This window comes from Lathamus discolor, chromosome 17 (genome assembly GCF_037157495.1).
Source record: "Lathamus discolor isolate bLatDis1 chromosome 17, bLatDis1.hap1, whole genome shotgun sequence".
In the NCBI taxonomy this organism is placed as follows: Eukaryota; Metazoa; Chordata; class Aves; order Psittaciformes; family Psittacidae; genus Lathamus; species Lathamus discolor.
In genome coordinates this window covers 2664434-2680685 of record NC_088900.1, presented here as the reverse complement: position 1 = coordinate 2680685, position 16252 = coordinate 2664434, and the positions used below count along the sequence as shown (strand labels likewise).

At 62.5% G+C, this 16252-nt stretch overlaps 2 protein-coding genes across 2 annotated transcripts; one reads left to right on the top strand and one right to left on the bottom strand.

Annotated features, from left to right (window-relative positions):
* Positions 1 to 1365: 1365 nt before the first annotated feature.
* Positions 1366 to 3813, top strand: C1QTNF5 (C1q and TNF related 5). The gene is made up of 3 exons (XM_065697023.1): positions 1366 to 1449; positions 2236 to 2468; positions 2830 to 3813. Exons 2-3 carry the CDS (start codon positions 2255 to 2257, stop codon positions 3345 to 3347), a joined length of 732 nt encoding a protein of 243 aa, XP_065553095.1. The 5' UTR covers positions 1366 to 1449; positions 2236 to 2254; the 3' UTR covers positions 3348 to 3813.
* Positions 3814 to 7372: 3559 nt separating this feature from the next.
* On the bottom strand, positions 7373 to 11039 carry RNF26 (ring finger protein 26). The gene has a single exon (XM_065697269.1). It carries the CDS (start codon positions 11035 to 11037, stop codon positions 9625 to 9627), a length of 1413 nt encoding a protein of 470 aa, XP_065553341.1. The 5' UTR covers positions 11038 to 11039; the 3' UTR covers positions 7373 to 9624.
* Between the last annotated feature and the right edge of the window lie 5213 nt (positions 11040 to 16252).

Below are 16252 nucleotides of genomic sequence, written 5' to 3'. Positions count from 1 at the left end.
ATGTTGGGGTTGTGCGTGGTTCCCAGCCCATTTCTCTCTTTCAGCATCTCCAGGCCTCTTCCCCACAGCCCTCAGGCAGCTGCTAGCCTGAAAGGGGAAGGGTTTAATGCTCCCCAAATGGAGCAGGCAGAAGAAGAGCCCAGGACTGCCTGTATCCCACAGCCCCAAAGCTAGCAGAATAAACAGCACGAGCAGCTGACAAACCCGATGGAGAAGGTGGCTCATTTGGGAAGGGTCTGCCTGCAGATCCTAAGGGAAAGGGGGGAAGCCAGGGCTGGAGCGGGGGGGTCTGGGCAGGAATGGAGGGGCTCAGGGGCTGCTGCCTGTCTGCTGGCTGTGCCCTCGATGGGCTGAGAGCCTTGCAGGGCCCTGGGGAGATGGATGGGCGTCAGGCTGGCGGCCCCATGGTGCAGCGGGGGGATCCTTGCCCCAGCAAGGGCTGTGTCCCTGCTGTCCGAGCTGGTTGTGCTGGCTCCAGGCCGCCCTGATGGCCACAAGCCTGGCAACACCCCGTGGCCCCAGCCCAGCTCCACGCTGGCCAAAACCAACAACCCCTTCACACCTCGGGAGGGAGGAGCCGTGCGGCTCCCTGCCAGCACCAGCCTGGCGCTGGGCGCGCAGGCAAGGAAGGCTCTGCCGGCTGCAGGGCACAGGGACTCCCCCCTGCCATAGGACTTCCCCACCGCTGGAGCCTGGTGGTGTCCCTTGGACGCACTCAGTGCTGGAACGAGTTAAAGGCAAGCTGGGAATGTCCTCGAAAGCTTCGCCTCCTGCTCCGCCGTCCCCCAGGGCTAATCCTGCTTCCTGGCACGGCCGCAGCGCTGCTCTGCCTGCACTTCCAATGCCGCTGCTGCCTGGCACATCCCTGCCTGCTCAGCCCCATGCTCGGCCCCTTGCCCCCTGGCTGGCTGCAGCGCCCATAGGTGCTCCCAGTGCTGGCGCTGCAGCCTGAGTGCATCCTGCCCTAAGGCTGGGGGACCTGCATGTCCCAAGAGCTCGGTCTTCCTTCTGCTACTCCATCCCTGCCTGCCTTTGCTGGGTTTCCCTCCCTTGGCCTTTCTCCTGTTCCACCCTCACTTTGCTGCCTGTTTTCTCTCCCTTCCCTCCGTCCCGCTGCTCAGCCGTGTCCAGCTGGGGTGGTTTGCAACCCATGTTTCCTCTCCCTTTGCCGGGCTCTTTGCCTCGCTCTCCCTTCCCCCTGCTTACAGCACTTCTGACACCATGGGATTATTTTTCTTTTCCCCTTCTCTTGTAGCTTTTGGCTCCCAAGGCCCTTGATTTCCTTTGGAGTTTGGGAGGAGAGACGTGAGGAGGAGGAGGAGGAGGAGGGGGGGGGGGGGAGAGGCTGCCTTTCCCCGGGCCTTCGTCAGAGCGAAGCGGTCAGGAAGAGCCGCAGCCCGTCCACGCCGGAGAGCAGCGAGGCACCGGGGCAGGAGCCGTGGGGTCGCAGTGAGTGGGGATGAGCAGCTCTGCCCGCTCCGCGCTAGAGGCAGCCGGGCCTCGCCGGGGTCCTGGCTCCAGCTCCGGGGCGGAGGACAGGCTCTTTCCTCCTCCTTTTTCCTCTTTGTTGCACCCGTCGCGTCCAGGAGGGGGAAGAGAGCAGCGATCCCCGGGGAAGGCCACGGGGAAGGGGGCCGTGGGGCTCCGCTCTCGCTGCGCTGGCGTGGGGTGGGCTGGGGTGGTCCCGGCAGCGGGGTGGTCCGGCACGGCCGGGGATGCTGCAGCCCCAGCCATGCCCCAGGGAGCGGGGCAGGCGTGGAGCGAGCCGCCGGCAGCAGGGATGCTGCCAAGGGCTGGGCCGTGAGGCAGCTCGGCGCTCCCGGTGGAGAGCTGCCGTCCCGGCTGCAACAACCGCGCCCCGTGCACGCCGGCTCACCCGCAGCAGCCCTGCCGGCACCCCCATGTACACCCATAGCCGGGCATGGGGCAGCTCCCACCCCATAGAGCCCCAAACACACGCACGGGGCTCCTGCCTCCCGCACATGCCTCCTGGCACTTCCACGGTGGGATACACCAGTGCATGAGGCAGGATGATGTGGTGGCAGTGCTGATGGATGGGGATGCTGCGGCAGGTGCAGCCCCTGTGAAGAGCAGCCGGAAAGGCAAAGAGGAAAGAAGGGAGGAACAATCCCTCATCAACCTCCTGTACCCACTCCCTGCTGAGCACTGCAAGGCTGTTTCCCAGCCCTCTTCACTGAGGTGCCCAGAGCCGTTCCCCTTCTCTGCCCCTTCCAGCCCCTCCACAGCAGACGAGATGGAGCAGCTCTTCCTCCTCTTCTTCCTGGGGCTCATCACCAGCTCCTTGCAGATTGAAGACAACAAGATCCCCGGGCTGTGCTCAGGGCAGCCGGGCATCCCGGGGACCCCGGGCCTGCATGGGGGCCAGGGTCTGCCAGGCAGAGATGGACGAGACGGCCGGGATGGGATGATGGGGATGCCAGGGGAGAAGGGCGAGATGGGCCCTCCGGGTAAGGAAGGAGATGTGCTGGCTGGGGATGGGGACCTGCTCTGCACTGCCTGCGAGGAATGCCTTCATGCTCGGGGGAGCCCTAGATGCTGGCACAGCCCCACTTTACCAAACTGAGAGCAAATCCTGCCACCACTGCCCCCCCCACCCCCGGTCCTGCCTGTGGTGCCTGCAACAGGCAGCAGGTCCCTGTCACTAACAAAGATGCATTTCCCTCCATCCCCAACTGCCATCCCTCTCTTCCACTTATCCCTTCCCGCTTGTGATGCACCACCCGCATCCTATGGGAGGCTTGAAACCATGGTGGGGTTGGGGGGCCTGATGGCTTAGAGGTAACTCTGTTCCCCTCCTGCCTGCCCCAGGAGTGCCCGGTCCCCGCGGGGACGTGGGCAGCCCCGGCATGGATGGCATGCACGGTGAGAAGGGGGCACAGGGCGAGTGTGCAGTGGCCCCCCGCTCAGCCTTCAGCGCCAAGCGCTCCGAGTCCCGCAGCCCTCCCCTGGCTGACCAGCCCATCCGCTTCGACGTGGTGCTCATCAACGAGCAGGGCCACTACGACCCCGCCACGGGCAAATTCACCTGCGAGGTGCCCGGCCTCTACTACTTCGCCGTCCATGCCACGGTGTACCGCGCCAGCCTCCAGTTTGACATCATGAAGAACGGCCAGTCCATCGCCTCCTTCTTCCAGTACTATGGGAACTGGCCCAAGCCCACCTCACTCTCTGGGGGTGCCCTGGTCCGCCTGGAGCCTGAGGATGAGGTGTGGGTGCAGGTTGGTGTCGGGGACTACATCGGCTTCTATGCCAGCGTCAAGACGGACAGCACCTTCACCGGCTTCCTCGTCTACTCCTACTGGCAAAACTCCGCTGTCTTCGCCTAAGCCTGCCCTTGGCTGGGGCCAGGACCTGGGCACTGCCCCTTCCCAGCCACTGGTGCCCTGGGGAGGGTAAAGCCGGGGTCTGGCCATGTAGGAACCAGGACCCCTGCCCAGCACAGGGCAGGGATACAGCTCCTCTGCCAACCCAGGTGTGGTGGGGAGCATCCCTTCAGCAGCGCTGTATAAGAGCTAAGTATTATCACAGGCACCCGGCTCTGGGGCAGGACACCCAGGCCTGAAAGCCACAGTAACCTGGCTGTTGTATGCAACTCGCCATAGCCTCCTCGACACGCAGCCATCACGGACACGATGCCCTGGTGCTGCCAGCTTCTCCCCATACACACACAGCCAGCCCAGTCCATAGGGCCGGCAGGGTCCATAGGGCTGGCAGCTACCCTGCCCATCACCCCGGCTCCCTGCCCTCCGCCTCCCCTTCCTCCTCCACCTCCAATAAAGGGCTCCTTGTCCACGCGTGTGCCGGGTCCTGCCGACGGGGTACCGCGACGGGAGACCGGAGGGAACGGTCCTGGGCTGCCGGCCTCAGCGGCAGAGCCAGCGGGAGCCACTAGATGGAGGTACCGGCATCCCGGAGCGGGGGACCGGCCGCCCCAGCGCCGCGGGAGGTGCCCGGGATGGGGCCCCCCTTCCTGCCTGCCCCGCACTCCAGTGTGAACGCAGTGACCCGCCGCTGAGAAAGGTCCCTATTTTTAGCAGGGGAATGAAGAGCTTCCTCATTCCTGCCCAAAATGGGTCCCTGCGGGTTCCAGCCAGGGAGGGGGCTTTTGGACAGCGGCCCAAGTCCTTAATGGGCCGTGCTGCCGGAGCAGGCTGCGGACGGCTTGCTCTGCCCGGCCGTCGGGCGGCAGCTGGGCTGGGCTCTTCTCCTGCCATGGCAGCAGGATCTACACAACGGGACAGCCACCTCTCCTCCCGGCCGGCTGCCCTCCTGCCCCACAAGTGCACGGAGCCCCCGGGGCTATGGCCATGCCCGTCCGGGATGAACAAACCCGGCTGGGAGCTGGGAGCCCCTGTGTGACAGCCAGCACCACCTCCAAAAGGGGCTGCCCACAGCCCCACAGCTCCCCACCATGGGGCTGGGGGACCACGCAGGGACCTGGGGCCCAGGACACGTCACTGCAGTCTGCCCGGCTGTGTGCGACCAGGGGGGGATGCGCAGTCCAGCATCCCAAGGACCACCCTTAACCCGTTAAGCCCACGGAGGCTCTGGGACCAAAGGTGAAGCGAATGGAGCGGGTCCGGAGCCATCCTGCAGGCTCCTCTCCCCAGCGCCAGGATTGGGTTGCAGCGGAAGCGGCTGTTTGGGTTGAGGATGGCCTTTTCTGTAAGCAGAGCCGCCCAGGGGCACACAGCGCCGCAGAGCAGATCGATGGCATGGGATCTATTCTGGGAGGAGGAAAATGGCTTGAGACCGGGCCAGGGGAAGGTGTGTGGGGGCTGGGAGCATCCTCTGGTCCCTATCGCACAGCTAACGGAGGCAGCCATAGGCACAGCAGTTTCTAGGCTCTGCTTGCTTTGAGATGCCCTTGGTCTTTGGGACGCTTTGTCTGGGATCATTGTGGGGCTGTTGGGAAGCCTCTGAGGAACACGGGGGATGCCTGCTGCTGCCTGGGGTGGAAGAGGATAAGGGAAGGATAACAGTAAGGGGAATCACAGGAGTCCTTGACTTCTGCCATGTTCCTGGTGTGGTTTAGCTGCTTCTAATGAGCTCTAGAAGCTGCACCTGAGGAAGGAGTGCTTGAAGGCCCTGTTCCAGCTGAGCCCAGGCTAGGGAGAGGCCAGCATCCCTTATCCAGTGCAGGGCAGAAGCCTATAAAAGAGGCAGGCTCAGCCCATAAAGTGCAGTAGAGGGAGGCAGCAGGCTGGTGGGGTTCTTTTGGGGTTATTTTCCTCCTTTTTGATTGCTTTCTTGTTTGGGGTTTTTAAAGTTCCAGCACACCAAGGTCACAGCCACTGGAGCAGCAATTCCTGCAATGCCGGAGGGCACAGCCTGGCCATTCCTGAGCTGCTGAGGGTGCATCCTGCAAGAGGTGTGTGGTTTGTGCATCTTGGAGCTGTGCTGGCAAGTGGAGGTGGTCAGGGTGCTATATGGTGTCAAAGAGGGCATTAAGGAGATCAGCCGCATCTCTCTGAGCCCGATCCTTTGACGATGGTAACAGAGCATCCTCCTGACAGGTTTGAAAGTGGAAATGCCCCCGATGGTGAAGGTTGCCCTGGTGACTCCTGGCAGTAGGAGGATGGATGCTGCTCCATCCAAAAGCTTGTGGTTTATGGCATAGGTTCGGTGCCCTCATCACTGAGGAGATGCAGGGACCACCCTCAGTCATCTTCAGGTGACCTCGGCCAGCTGACGTGCTAAGGAGAGCTTTAAATGGGGATTGCCACAGTGTCTGGGGAGCCGGTGAGGCTCCCTGCGCTGAGCTGATAATGAAGGAGCAAAGCTGGGGCCCGGGAGCAGCCCAAAGGCCCCCCATGGTTCGGCTGCTGAGCATCACCTGCTCCCTCCCTGTTGGCCTGGTATCAGGAGCTGCGCATCTGCAGCGAGCGTCTGCCGAGCCTGCTCCCTGCTGTCAGGCAGGCGGTGGCTCTTGTCCCCAGGCTGCAATAGCGGCTCATTAGGGATGGGCTGGTGCAGCTGGGCTAACAAAGGGATCCCGGGGATCTTCCCAGAGCCTGCGGGGCCCTGCTTTCAGCAAGCTGTCAGCCCCCAGTGCTCCTGAACTGCAGTAACCCAGCAGCATCCTGCTCCTCCCTCCCTCGGGAGGGGTCGTGGCATTGTGATGGGCTAAGACCAGCCCGCTCAGCTCATGTGCAAGGCTCCCTAGCAAGCTCTGGAGGAGGGAGGACCCCGGGACTCCAGATCTCATGCCCTGGTCTGCGAGTGCTATTGCTGCTGGGTACCCTCCCCAGGCAGTGCAGCTCTACACCAAGAGCCACAGTGCTGGAGAAGGCAGGCATAGCATCAGTCCCAGGGACCCTACGCACTGCCCATCAGCTGGGAGGTGACTGTGTCTTCCTCCTGTAATTGCTCACTGCTTGGCCAGGGGCTGAGCCAAGTGCGTGCAGCATGGCTCCCAGGGGAAGCCACTGTCCTTCACATCCTGTCCTTGCTCGACTGCAGTGGCCTGAGCTGGCTGAGCACCCTCTGTGTCCCCCACTGGGGCTGGCTGGGGAGTGATGGGCTGGGATCACCCTGTTGATGCAGGGGATGCAGGCATGGCCCTGCTGCCTCCATCCTCCTTCCTTGGGGTAGGTCTGCAGCCTCAGCAGTCACCCATCCACAGCCAGGCCCCCATAGGGCTCAATGGGGTGTTCCCTGCGCCAGGCAGGGCTCTGTTCCTGCAGCCCTCCCTCTCCCTGCTATGGTTCTCAGCCAGGTTCAGATTAGCTGGCTCTGCCCTCCCAAGGCAGGTGAGCTGAGGGCAGGCTGAGCCAGAGCTCCTGGCATCTCTGCCCATCGGGGTCCTGAAGCATTTTTCCAAGCAATTTACAAGGATGCTGGAGAAGCAGGGGGTGCTTAAAAGCACACAGCAGCCTGCCAAGAGCTCAGACCGCAGCCAAGGAGTAACCCATCGTGCAGCAAATGCATCTGCTCACCGGTAGCACAGTGGCTGAGCCTGCCACAGCAAGGCCAGGCGGAGGAGCCCTGTGCTGCCTGCGGCTCCACAGCTCCTGATGCTTTGGGTGCTGCCTCCATCCCTGGGGCAGTCAGGCTTGCATCGCCCTCCATCACAAGCAGCAGGATATCAAGGACCTGCAGAAGCGGGGATTTTATGTCCATATCGTGTTCCTTTCCACCTGAAAAATAACAGCCCCTCAGCTTTGGGCTGCTCAGGCCCTGGCGAGCTCCATCCAGCTCTGCCTTTAGAGATGCAAGCACCCCATAGCTTGCTGGTGGTGTCACCCCTCCAGCTGTGACCCTCGGGGAGCGCTAGGCTTGCTGGGGAGCCCAGGGGTGAGACCCCATCCCTCCAGGGAAAACCCTTTCCAAGAATGAGGCATCAAACAGCTTTTGGTAAAGGAGACTTTAATCTGCTCAGTGTCTAATCCATAGTGCAAAGAGTAAAACTTAAGGCAAAGCTCTCTCTTTTTCCTTTATAAACAGGCAGCAAACAAACAGCCCCTAAAACAAAAAGCATAGGTATTATAATAGAAAAAGGGTTTAAGGGGAGAAACTGCAGACCTGGAGAGGCGGCCTTTCCTCCCTGTAATTCACATAGAAAACATTGCACCATGAGGTGGTCCCTGACCAAACACCCCAGCCTGCAGCATGGCCACATTCCTGCTCCTGGGTGTCTCCGCAGGCACACCTGAAGGATGACCTCTGCAATGCCTGTGGAATGCAGGAATGCGGTGGGGTTGCACTCGCTGCTCTGGCAAAGGCTTGGCTACTCAACTGCAAAGCATCACTGGCCGCAGCTATAGGGGAGAGGGTTGGAGTGAGCAAACATTACCGTGGGTGCTGTGCCTGGGGAGGCACAGGGACAAGAGGCTGAGCAACAAGGGCTTGGGCAGGGAGTTTTGTACCTCTGCAAAGAGAGGCGGAAGCAGCTGACAGCCCTGGGACCAGGCCCTGCTAATACTCTGGAGCCCAGGGAGTGCCTCCGGACCCCATCACAGTGGCGTAAACCAGCCCCTGCAGTGCCTCCCAGAGCAAAGCCGCTCTCCCAACAAGATAGCATCTTGCTGCAGCTCAGGTTTACAGCCCAGAGGTATCTCCCAGCACAGCCCAGCCTCTCTGCTGCCTGCTTTGGCTTAAATCACTAATCAAGGAGAAGAGAGAAGGAAGACCATGCCAGCCACCCTCGGGCTCTTGGCTTGCAGTGCAGGAGTCAAGGCTCTTTCCAGTCTGGCTCCAGCCAAAATTGGCTGTGGTGCATGGCTGACCTCAGGCAAGCTGCTGGAAAAGGAAAAGCTTTCAAGCACAAGGCCCTCCTGCAGCCCAGTAATTGGAATGGTGCTGGTTGACTAAGCTGGGATGAGCCACCTCCGGCTTCCCAGCTGGGATTTGATGCCTTCAGGAGACACTTAAACTAGCTACGTTTTGAACAGACAAGAAAGACAGAACAGCAGTGTAACAGTGGAACCCTGCCCTCAGCAATGATATCCCATGGTCCTGGTACTGCTCCATGCACACGCCTGCAGATCCACGGAATGGATATGCAGAACCTGTGCCTGGAGCGGGAATGTCTCAATGGGCTCCCAGGAGCTTTGGGGTGTCCCAATCTCCTCCCAGAACATGACTCCCTCTAAGCAGCCCAGCCTGGGAGGCAGCAAGCAAGCACTGGTGTGCGTTATGCAGTCCCATGGCCCTCTGAGCCTGAAGATGTCTTATCTAGAGAAGACTCTCCAGCACTGGCTCAGATGTGTGCTGCCAGGGACCCTCAGCTTTCCCCAGCAGCAGCACCACCCCTGCAGCACAAGTAACTCCCTCTGGCCTCCCCATATGAGTAACCCGATGTGTGCTTGCTAGTCTTGCATAGGTGATGCACGGAAGCGGCAGCAACACTGGGCTCTGCAGTCAGCTATGGCCTGCAGGGAGCCTGCGATGGTCACAGCTCCTCATTGTCCTGGCTAGGGGAACAGGAAGCTCAAAAACCAAAGCCATGGTGGCTGGGATACTAAAGAACCCCAGAAACCCTGCTCTTCTCTAGCTGAAAGCCAGGCTCAGCCCCCTGGTAGCAAAGCTTAAACTTGAGTGCGCTCATTGCTCTCGTAGGGCTTTGCTTCTCCCTTTGCTTCTCCCTTCTCAGGGAGCTCCCATACTTAGATGGTGGGAGGAGGTAACAGAGACCTGAATGCAGTCTGCCAGGTAGTTTTCCTGGGCAGACCTTGGGAAAAATCCTCCCTTACCTTGCACCAGCTCCTCTGACTCCCAGGAGGGCACAGCATTTAAACCTGCCACCACCTTTGGCTAGAAGGAACCAGAGCATCCTTCTTGCACTCTGCTTTGAATCTGAGACTGCTGCAGGCTCCAGGCGACAGGCCCTGGAAGAGCAGAGGTTGTCAACGAAAGAAAAGGTAACTCAGCCCGCTGCAGAGATCAGTTCTGGCGCTTGCTAGCAAGAGCTACAGTCTAGTTACGTAGCAAACGTGGCTAGCAGACACCCCTAAAAGCCTTTTGCCCTTTCAGCACCATCCTTAGTTCTTTGGAAGCTGCTCAAGGCAGCCCTGGGAAGTTCTGCTTCCTGGCAAGAGGCAGACAGGGGTGCGGTGCCCTCGACCGCCTGGCAAAGTGACCCAAGGCACCCACCCCTTGGGCTCACAAGTACACATTGAGCGTCTGGAGGATCATCTGGCGGCACAGCGGGCAGTTGCGCTGGTAGATGGCCTGCTGCAGGAGGACTTCTGTGCACTCCTGACACAGGCACAGGTGCCTGCAGGGCAGAAGCAGGACGGTCTTAGTTTGGTCTTGACAGATGACGCATTTCTTGCGTTCCTCTTGCTCTTTCAGGAGCATCCAGGGGTCGTTATCCGCAGCGCCCTCAGCATCCCTAGCCCCTGCGTTCAGCTGCTGCCTCCTCTGAGCTTTCCCCCAGGAGGTACCCGGCTGCTCCCTGTGTGGCTGCAGACGCTGTCCCGACACGCTTCGACCCAGAGCAGGGCGCGCTTGTGGCACCCGCTCAGCATCCTCATCGTCCTCGTGCTCTGCGGGCAGCTGGGCGACCCCTGCCACCACCGGCCTGCCAGGAGCTGCGTATCTCAGGGCAGGCTCAGCTGCCCCTCGCTGGTTGCTTTCCCCGTTCACCATTCTGCCTCCTTGGCTCCAGTTGGTCACCTGCAGGCTCCAGTCCACCAACCTGCGCCAGGTCTGCGAGGTCATGGCCATACCCAGCGTCAGCACTGCCACCTGGTAGAGCCGCCACACGTCCCGCTGCAGGCGGTGGTAGGAAGGCAGCGTGTTGAAGTAACCCAGCACGCAGTCCGTCAGCGTCCACAGCAGCCCTGGGTTGAAGACGAAGGCGCCGACAGCAATAATGAGGACCAGCAAGCCCAGGCCGTAGATATTCACAAAGAAGGTGGTGACGAAGAGCTGGGCGCCGGAAGCCAGGAGCTCGAAGGCCATTTGGCACGGCGACCACAGCAGGATGGACACGGCGATGGCGCCGCTGGAGACGTGCGCGAGGAAAGCGGCCAGCAGCTCGGTGACCCTGAGCAAGGGGCCGGCGAGGGAATCCCACAGGACCACGGCCAAGGCGAAGAGGTTCTGCGTGCCGATGAGGCACACGTTGACCAGGCTGTTGACCAGGTAAGCCAGCAGGCTGGTGCCGATGGCCAGGCCCTCGCACGCCTGCCTGGCCAGGGCCTGCCCGCAGCCCAGCAGCCCGCAGAGCTCCCGGTGCAGCAGCTCCTTGCCCCGCAGCGCTAGGTGCGACAGGAGGTGCCCCAGCACCTTGAGCCCCTCCAGGCCGCAGCAGCAGCCGCGCAGCGCGGCGGACAGCCCCTGCAGGGCGCCCAGCGCCGCCCGCCCCGCCGAGGCCAGCCACAGCAGCAGCCCGTCCCAGCAGGCCAGCGCGCCGGCCGTGGCGGCCGCGGGCAGGCTCCAGGCGGCGGAGAGCAGCCAGAGGAGCGCGGACACGAGCGAGGACACCAGGAAGAAGTTGACGTCCAGCAGCAGCAGCAGCAGGTCCAGCGCCAGCCGCAGGCCGCGGAGCAGCACGAACAGCAGGTCCATGGCGGCGGCGCCGGGAGCCCCGTACCGGGTGTGGGGGGGGCCGTTACCGGAGCTCCGCTCGGGGACCCCCGGCGCTGGGCGCCGCCATCTTCGCTCCCGCGGCCGCGCGGCACCGGGCCAATCGGCGGCGAGGGCAGAGCCTCTCCCCGCTGCCCATTGGGCGGTTCGGACGACGCGGAGGGGGCGCGGCCCCATGGCCACGCCCGCTGGAGAGCATTTAAAGGGCCAGTAGCACGTGTTTAATAGTGCGGGCGCAGCAGGACGGGGCAGAGCGGGGGTGCCCCGGGGCACGATTGAGCCCCCTCACGCTGGTTCCAAGCAGCGCGGGGGGGTACCCGCACCCACGGGGTGTGATGAGCACGGGGAAGGTTCTGCGCTCGCAGGGGCGGCAGTGTCTGGGGCAGGGGCAGCCCGGGGCAGCGCTGCTCTCGCTCCACCGAGCCGTTTCCTGCAGGAGGTCTAAGAATAAACTCATGGCCGTGACCCGGCCCGAGGTTACGGCCCTAGAGCAGCTCCTGCCCTCCCCGCCGGCCCTCGGGCAGGGCGTGGGGCTGCCAGCGCTCCCAGAGCAATGACAGGCTCTAGGAAACCCAGCCCTGGAGCCTTTTTAAGGAAGGGGAGAGCGAGCGGAGCCGATGACCCATGGCAAAGACATCTGCAGCCCGGGGAGGCACCGGCTCTGTCCCCCCGGGGGAGCAAGGCAGGAGCCCCGAGGGAGCAGGACGTTGGGGTCCGCTTCCTGAAGCGTAGCACTCGGAGCAGTGGCCGGGGCAGGCGCAGCACCCTGATGCTGCGCGGTGCCAGGCGAGCCGGGATGGCAGCTCCGTGTCCGTCCGGCTGGCTCCCCTCCAGCCCCGTCCCCTCCCTGCCTGACCCCCCCGGCGGTGTGCGCGCCCGCGTCACCGAGCCAGGATGCTTTCGGCATTTATGGTAATGTTTGGATTTCTCAGCGCTTCACCGAACGGGAGCAGGAAGGCGAAGAGCCGAGGGCAGGGCGCGGTCCGCTCCTTCCCTGCCGCCGGCAGCGCACCTGCATCCCTGCAGGGTCCCCGCTGCGGGGCCGGGGAGATGCAGCGGCTGCAGGGTCGTGGCTCAGTAGCAGGGGCTTCTCCATCATTGCTCCGCGGGGCAGAGGGGAGCCTGTGCTCCCCGGCTGTAGGGTGCGCGGCTCCGCAGCATCCCGACCTGTTGGAGAGAGGGACAGGGCTCAGGCACCCCGGCATGGGGAGCACCAGGGGGATCGGTTCAGACTGGAACACTGGAGCAGAGCAGGGCTCCCCGTGGAGGGGATGGAGTGCGAGGGGTGAGGAACACCCTCCTGGGGCCTTGCTTTGGGGACAGAGGTCCCTGGCAGGGTGTGCGGATGAGGAGGGTCCCCCCCAGCTGTCCTTGCACTTGCTGGAGGTCCGGGCGTGATGCCACCAGCTCCCAGTTGTGCCCGTGGCAGCTGCCAGCAGCAGGACAGGCTTGTGAGCCCCCTCTCCTCATCAGCTCCTCATATAGACAGGGCTGTACCATAAACTGGGCTGCACTGGTGCTAAGCAGGGCCAGCGCAGCCCACGCTGGGGGTGAGGGACCCCAGGATGTGTTCACCCCTGCCTGCCCTGCATGTACCCTGCCTGGCTGTGCTGGCACTGAGCCTGGCCACAGAGCTGCTGCTGCATCATGCCTCTGAGCTGCCTTCCCGGTGCTGAGCTCACTGCAGCCAGGCAGCTGATCCGCATTTCGGGGAAACAGAGCGCCGGGAGGAAGCCAGCTATAGGGCTTTTAGCTGGAAGCACAGGGAGCAGCCCCAGGGCTGGGTGTCACAGTGCGTGAGGAGCTTTCTGGAGCCTGACGTGCTTGAAGGGGGATCGGGACCCTGTGCTCTGGTGTCCAGGCTGTGTGGAGCCTGGGACCATGCTAGCAGCGCAGGGGCTGCCTTGTATCTTGGGAACAGGCTGTGGGTGGCAAAGGAATGGGAAGAATGAGGTAGACGAAGGGCTGGCAGCACAGCCTGCAGCCACAGAGCTGGGAGATGGTGCTGGGGACCACAGTGGTTCCCTCCAGGCCTGCCTCCATAGAGGGGCCGTGCAGCTTCCCCAGCCCCAGCATCTTACCCAGCCTTCCTAGGCCCTTGCTGCATGGGCACCTCCTGCCCTGAGGCAGGAAGGGTGTTTCTGGGATGTGGGTCCTGTCGGCATCACACCAGTGCTCCCAGCATGCTCACGAATGGCCACGCAGCCGGGACCATCACACACCCCTGGCCACGCAGCAGCCCCAGTGCTTGGGGGAAGGCAGCCAGCATGGTCCTCCTGCCAGCATCCTTACCTCAGCTCCCCTCAGCCAAGGGCTGGGCAGATGCCTTAGCGGGCGCCTGCAGCCCCGTGCTCGCAGGCCAGGCTGGAACAATAGCTCATTCCAGTGCATCCACTCCAGGGAAGTCCCCGTCCCCACTTGGGCTCAGCTCCAGGATGACATGGCTCACTCTTCCTCCGGCCTTCGCCTAGCCTTGGAGGCGCAGGTGACGGTGTCCCGCACTGCACGCATCCCTGCAGGCAGGGAATGGCAGCTGGCATCCGCCCTGCGTGCCGCATGGATGAGCCTGCCGGAGAGACCCCCTAGGAGCTGGAGGTGCCCATCTCCCGCTGGGTTGCCAGCAGCAGGCACCTTCCCTGCCTTTGTTTGCCCTGCAGAGCGGTAGCACGAGGGCTGCCCGCTGTATGGCAGGCTGTATGTGAGGGCTGTGCGGATCCCCACAGAGGGAGCTGGGATCTCTCTCTCCTCCTGGAGCCCGGCCAGACAGCCCTGGGAAAAGCAAGTCCTCTTCCTTGGGAAAGTCCCACAAGGAGAAGTCCCTGCTTGGCTGGGCCGGCCGCACAGCTCCCCAGGGCCCTGGTGCTCTGGCATGTCCCCAGTGCTGTGGGGCCGAGCAGGGTGTGGGGCCAGTGGCACAGGGAGGTGCCATGGGGACTCGCTGCCTTCTCCCCTCTTGCCCTTGCCTCTGCTCCGTGTGTCCTCGCAGCAGCAGGGAGCCTTCCCTAAAGCCCTCCAGAGGGATCCTCCACAGCCCTTGGGTATGAAAGGGGCTCCCCAAAGCTGGGGCTGCCCTCGCCACCTGCCTGGGGCTGATCTCTCATTGTGCTTTCTTGTAGTGACTCCTAAGGAGGTGTCCTGGGGGAGCGCCAAACCTTACAGACAAAGCCAGGATGAAGACGTCAGTGCCTGCGGGCTGCAGGGTAAGCACAGGGAATGATGCTGGTCCCCTGTGCTGGCTTCTCCTCCCTTCTTTGGTAGTGGGAAGCACACTGCTCGGTGCAATGAGCACAGGGCAGGGGTGTTCCTCCTCCATGCTCCTCCAGGGAGCTGTGGCACAAGAGCCGTGCCATTCGTTAGCAGGGTGAGGAATAAGAGTGTCCAAGCCCCTGCCTGCCCAGCCATGGGGCTGCTGCATGGGTGGTGATGGCAGCTGCTCCTCCCGGGCATCCCAGTGCCGGACTCCAACCATCCGGGTGCATAATCCACCCCATTGTGCGGGCGAGTGCCCAGCCCCGGCCCATCTGGCGTCAAGACAATGGGGCCTTTTTCCGGCCAGGGTGGGGGGAGATGAACTCGGAAGTCTTCCGAAGGAAAAAGCCGCTTTATAAATAGCCATCCCTACGCTTCCAGCTTCCCCCTGCTGCCCCATCAGCCCCCAGCCCCAGCGCAATGCACAGGGGCTGGGAGAGGAGCCTGGGGCACACACGTGCCACACGTGCGAGCGAGAGGGCACAATGGGGATGTTTGCCCGCTGTCCCAGGGCTGCCCCTGCTCCAGGCCATGGGGAGCACGTGGGGGTTCAAACCTCCATCCACGTCTCCAAAGCACAGCAAATTTCAGGGGGGTTTATACTTCACGTTCTCACCTTGATATAATTTTATCTGAAGCATCCATAGATATAATTGGGTAAGTTATAGATCTGTAGTCCTCTTATCCTCCTGCACGCTTGGGTTAGGGCTATGACAACAGTCTACTGGTTACCTTTTAGCTTTCAACTGCTAATACCTGTGAGCTATGTGCTTAGTTCCTCGTTCAAATTGTTATCCTATCTTACCGTGAGGGATGTCCCTGCTTAGAAGCCCTTTACAGAAGCAGATGCAAGCTGTCTACAGGCCCGAATTCTAACGCATGGTTTATCACGCCTACCAGAAGGGCAGGTTCCCCCCCTCGGAGCCCGCTGTTAAGCGAGCAGTGGTGTTTGAGTGCTAAGTCTTACTCATGCTAAAAAGTAGTTATTTCAACTAAGGCCTAATGGCTTGGTCTCAGTCAGCACCCACTCCCCAGCTGTCTTGGTCCATCCACCCTGCACACAGCGAGGTTTGGGTCCCCAGGGCAGGGCACAAGAGGCTGCACGGCTCCGTAGCCTTCCCCCCCACCGCTGTGATACGGCCAAGCCGCATCACTTGCGTGCCACGAGCCAGCCCCTTGCAGCCCTGGGCTTATGGGTCTGTCCCATGACCACGGCACCATCACCACGGGGCTGCGCTTGGGACGGCGTGGGGCTGGGTGACCCAGCTCGGCTCCTCTTTGGGGCCGTCTCTGCACAGCTGCCCTGCGAGGCTGCGCTCCTCCAGCACAGAAATCCAGATGTCACCTTCCTTCCCCGCTTCCGCTCACGTCCTTCCTTCCTCTGCCCGCCCAGCCCCTTGCCCGGCTCCTGGCCCCTCCTAAACAAAGGCCCCGTAGCCATGGTTAATAATCCCCGCAGAAAGGCCCTGCAGAAGAGGAGAGGAAGGAGAGGGGAGACACAAAGAAGCCGCTGGGAGCCCAGCCAAGGGGGGTGGAAGAAGGCGCTTTCCTGAGCTGTAGGACAGGGGCATCAAACAGGGCTCCCAAAGGCGGACACAGAGAGGGTGGAAGTGGCACATCTGATTCCCAACCCCTCATGGTCTTCCAGGGAATGGGGAGCTGAATGCGGCTGCAGTGAAGGTGCCCCAATGTAAAGAGCCTCAGCACTGCCATGCCCCATCTGCAAGGCTGGTGTGGGAAAGCGCAGCACTGGCCCGCATCCCGTCCCTTCCCTAGGGAATGGGGCCCCTCTCGGCCCTGCCGGTGTTGTGTGAAGAGGTGCAGGCCCGGGCGGACACGGCAGCCGGCTTCCACCCAGCACGGCTGCCCTTCATCCAGCCTGCAGCAGCGCAGGGAGCCAGCGCCAGCCGACAGCTCGTGGCTCAGCAGCACCAGCGGGGGCTTGCTG

What these genes read in the sequence shown, in the direction of transcription:
- C1QTNF5 (XM_065697023.1), top strand. Translation starts at nt 2,255, where the DNA reads ATGGAGCAGCTCTTCCTCCTCTTCTTCCTGGGGCTCATCACCAGCTCC. An exon ending in GGGCGAGATGGGCCCTCCGG is followed by an intron (nt 2,469 to 2,829) that starts GTAAGGAAGGAG and finishes TGCCTGCCCCAG; the next exon opens with GAGTGCCCGGTCCCCGCGGG.
- RNF26 (XM_065697269.1), bottom strand. Translation starts at nt 11,037, where the DNA reads ATGGACCTGCTGTTCGTGCTGCTCCGCGGCCTGCGGCTGGCGCTGGAC.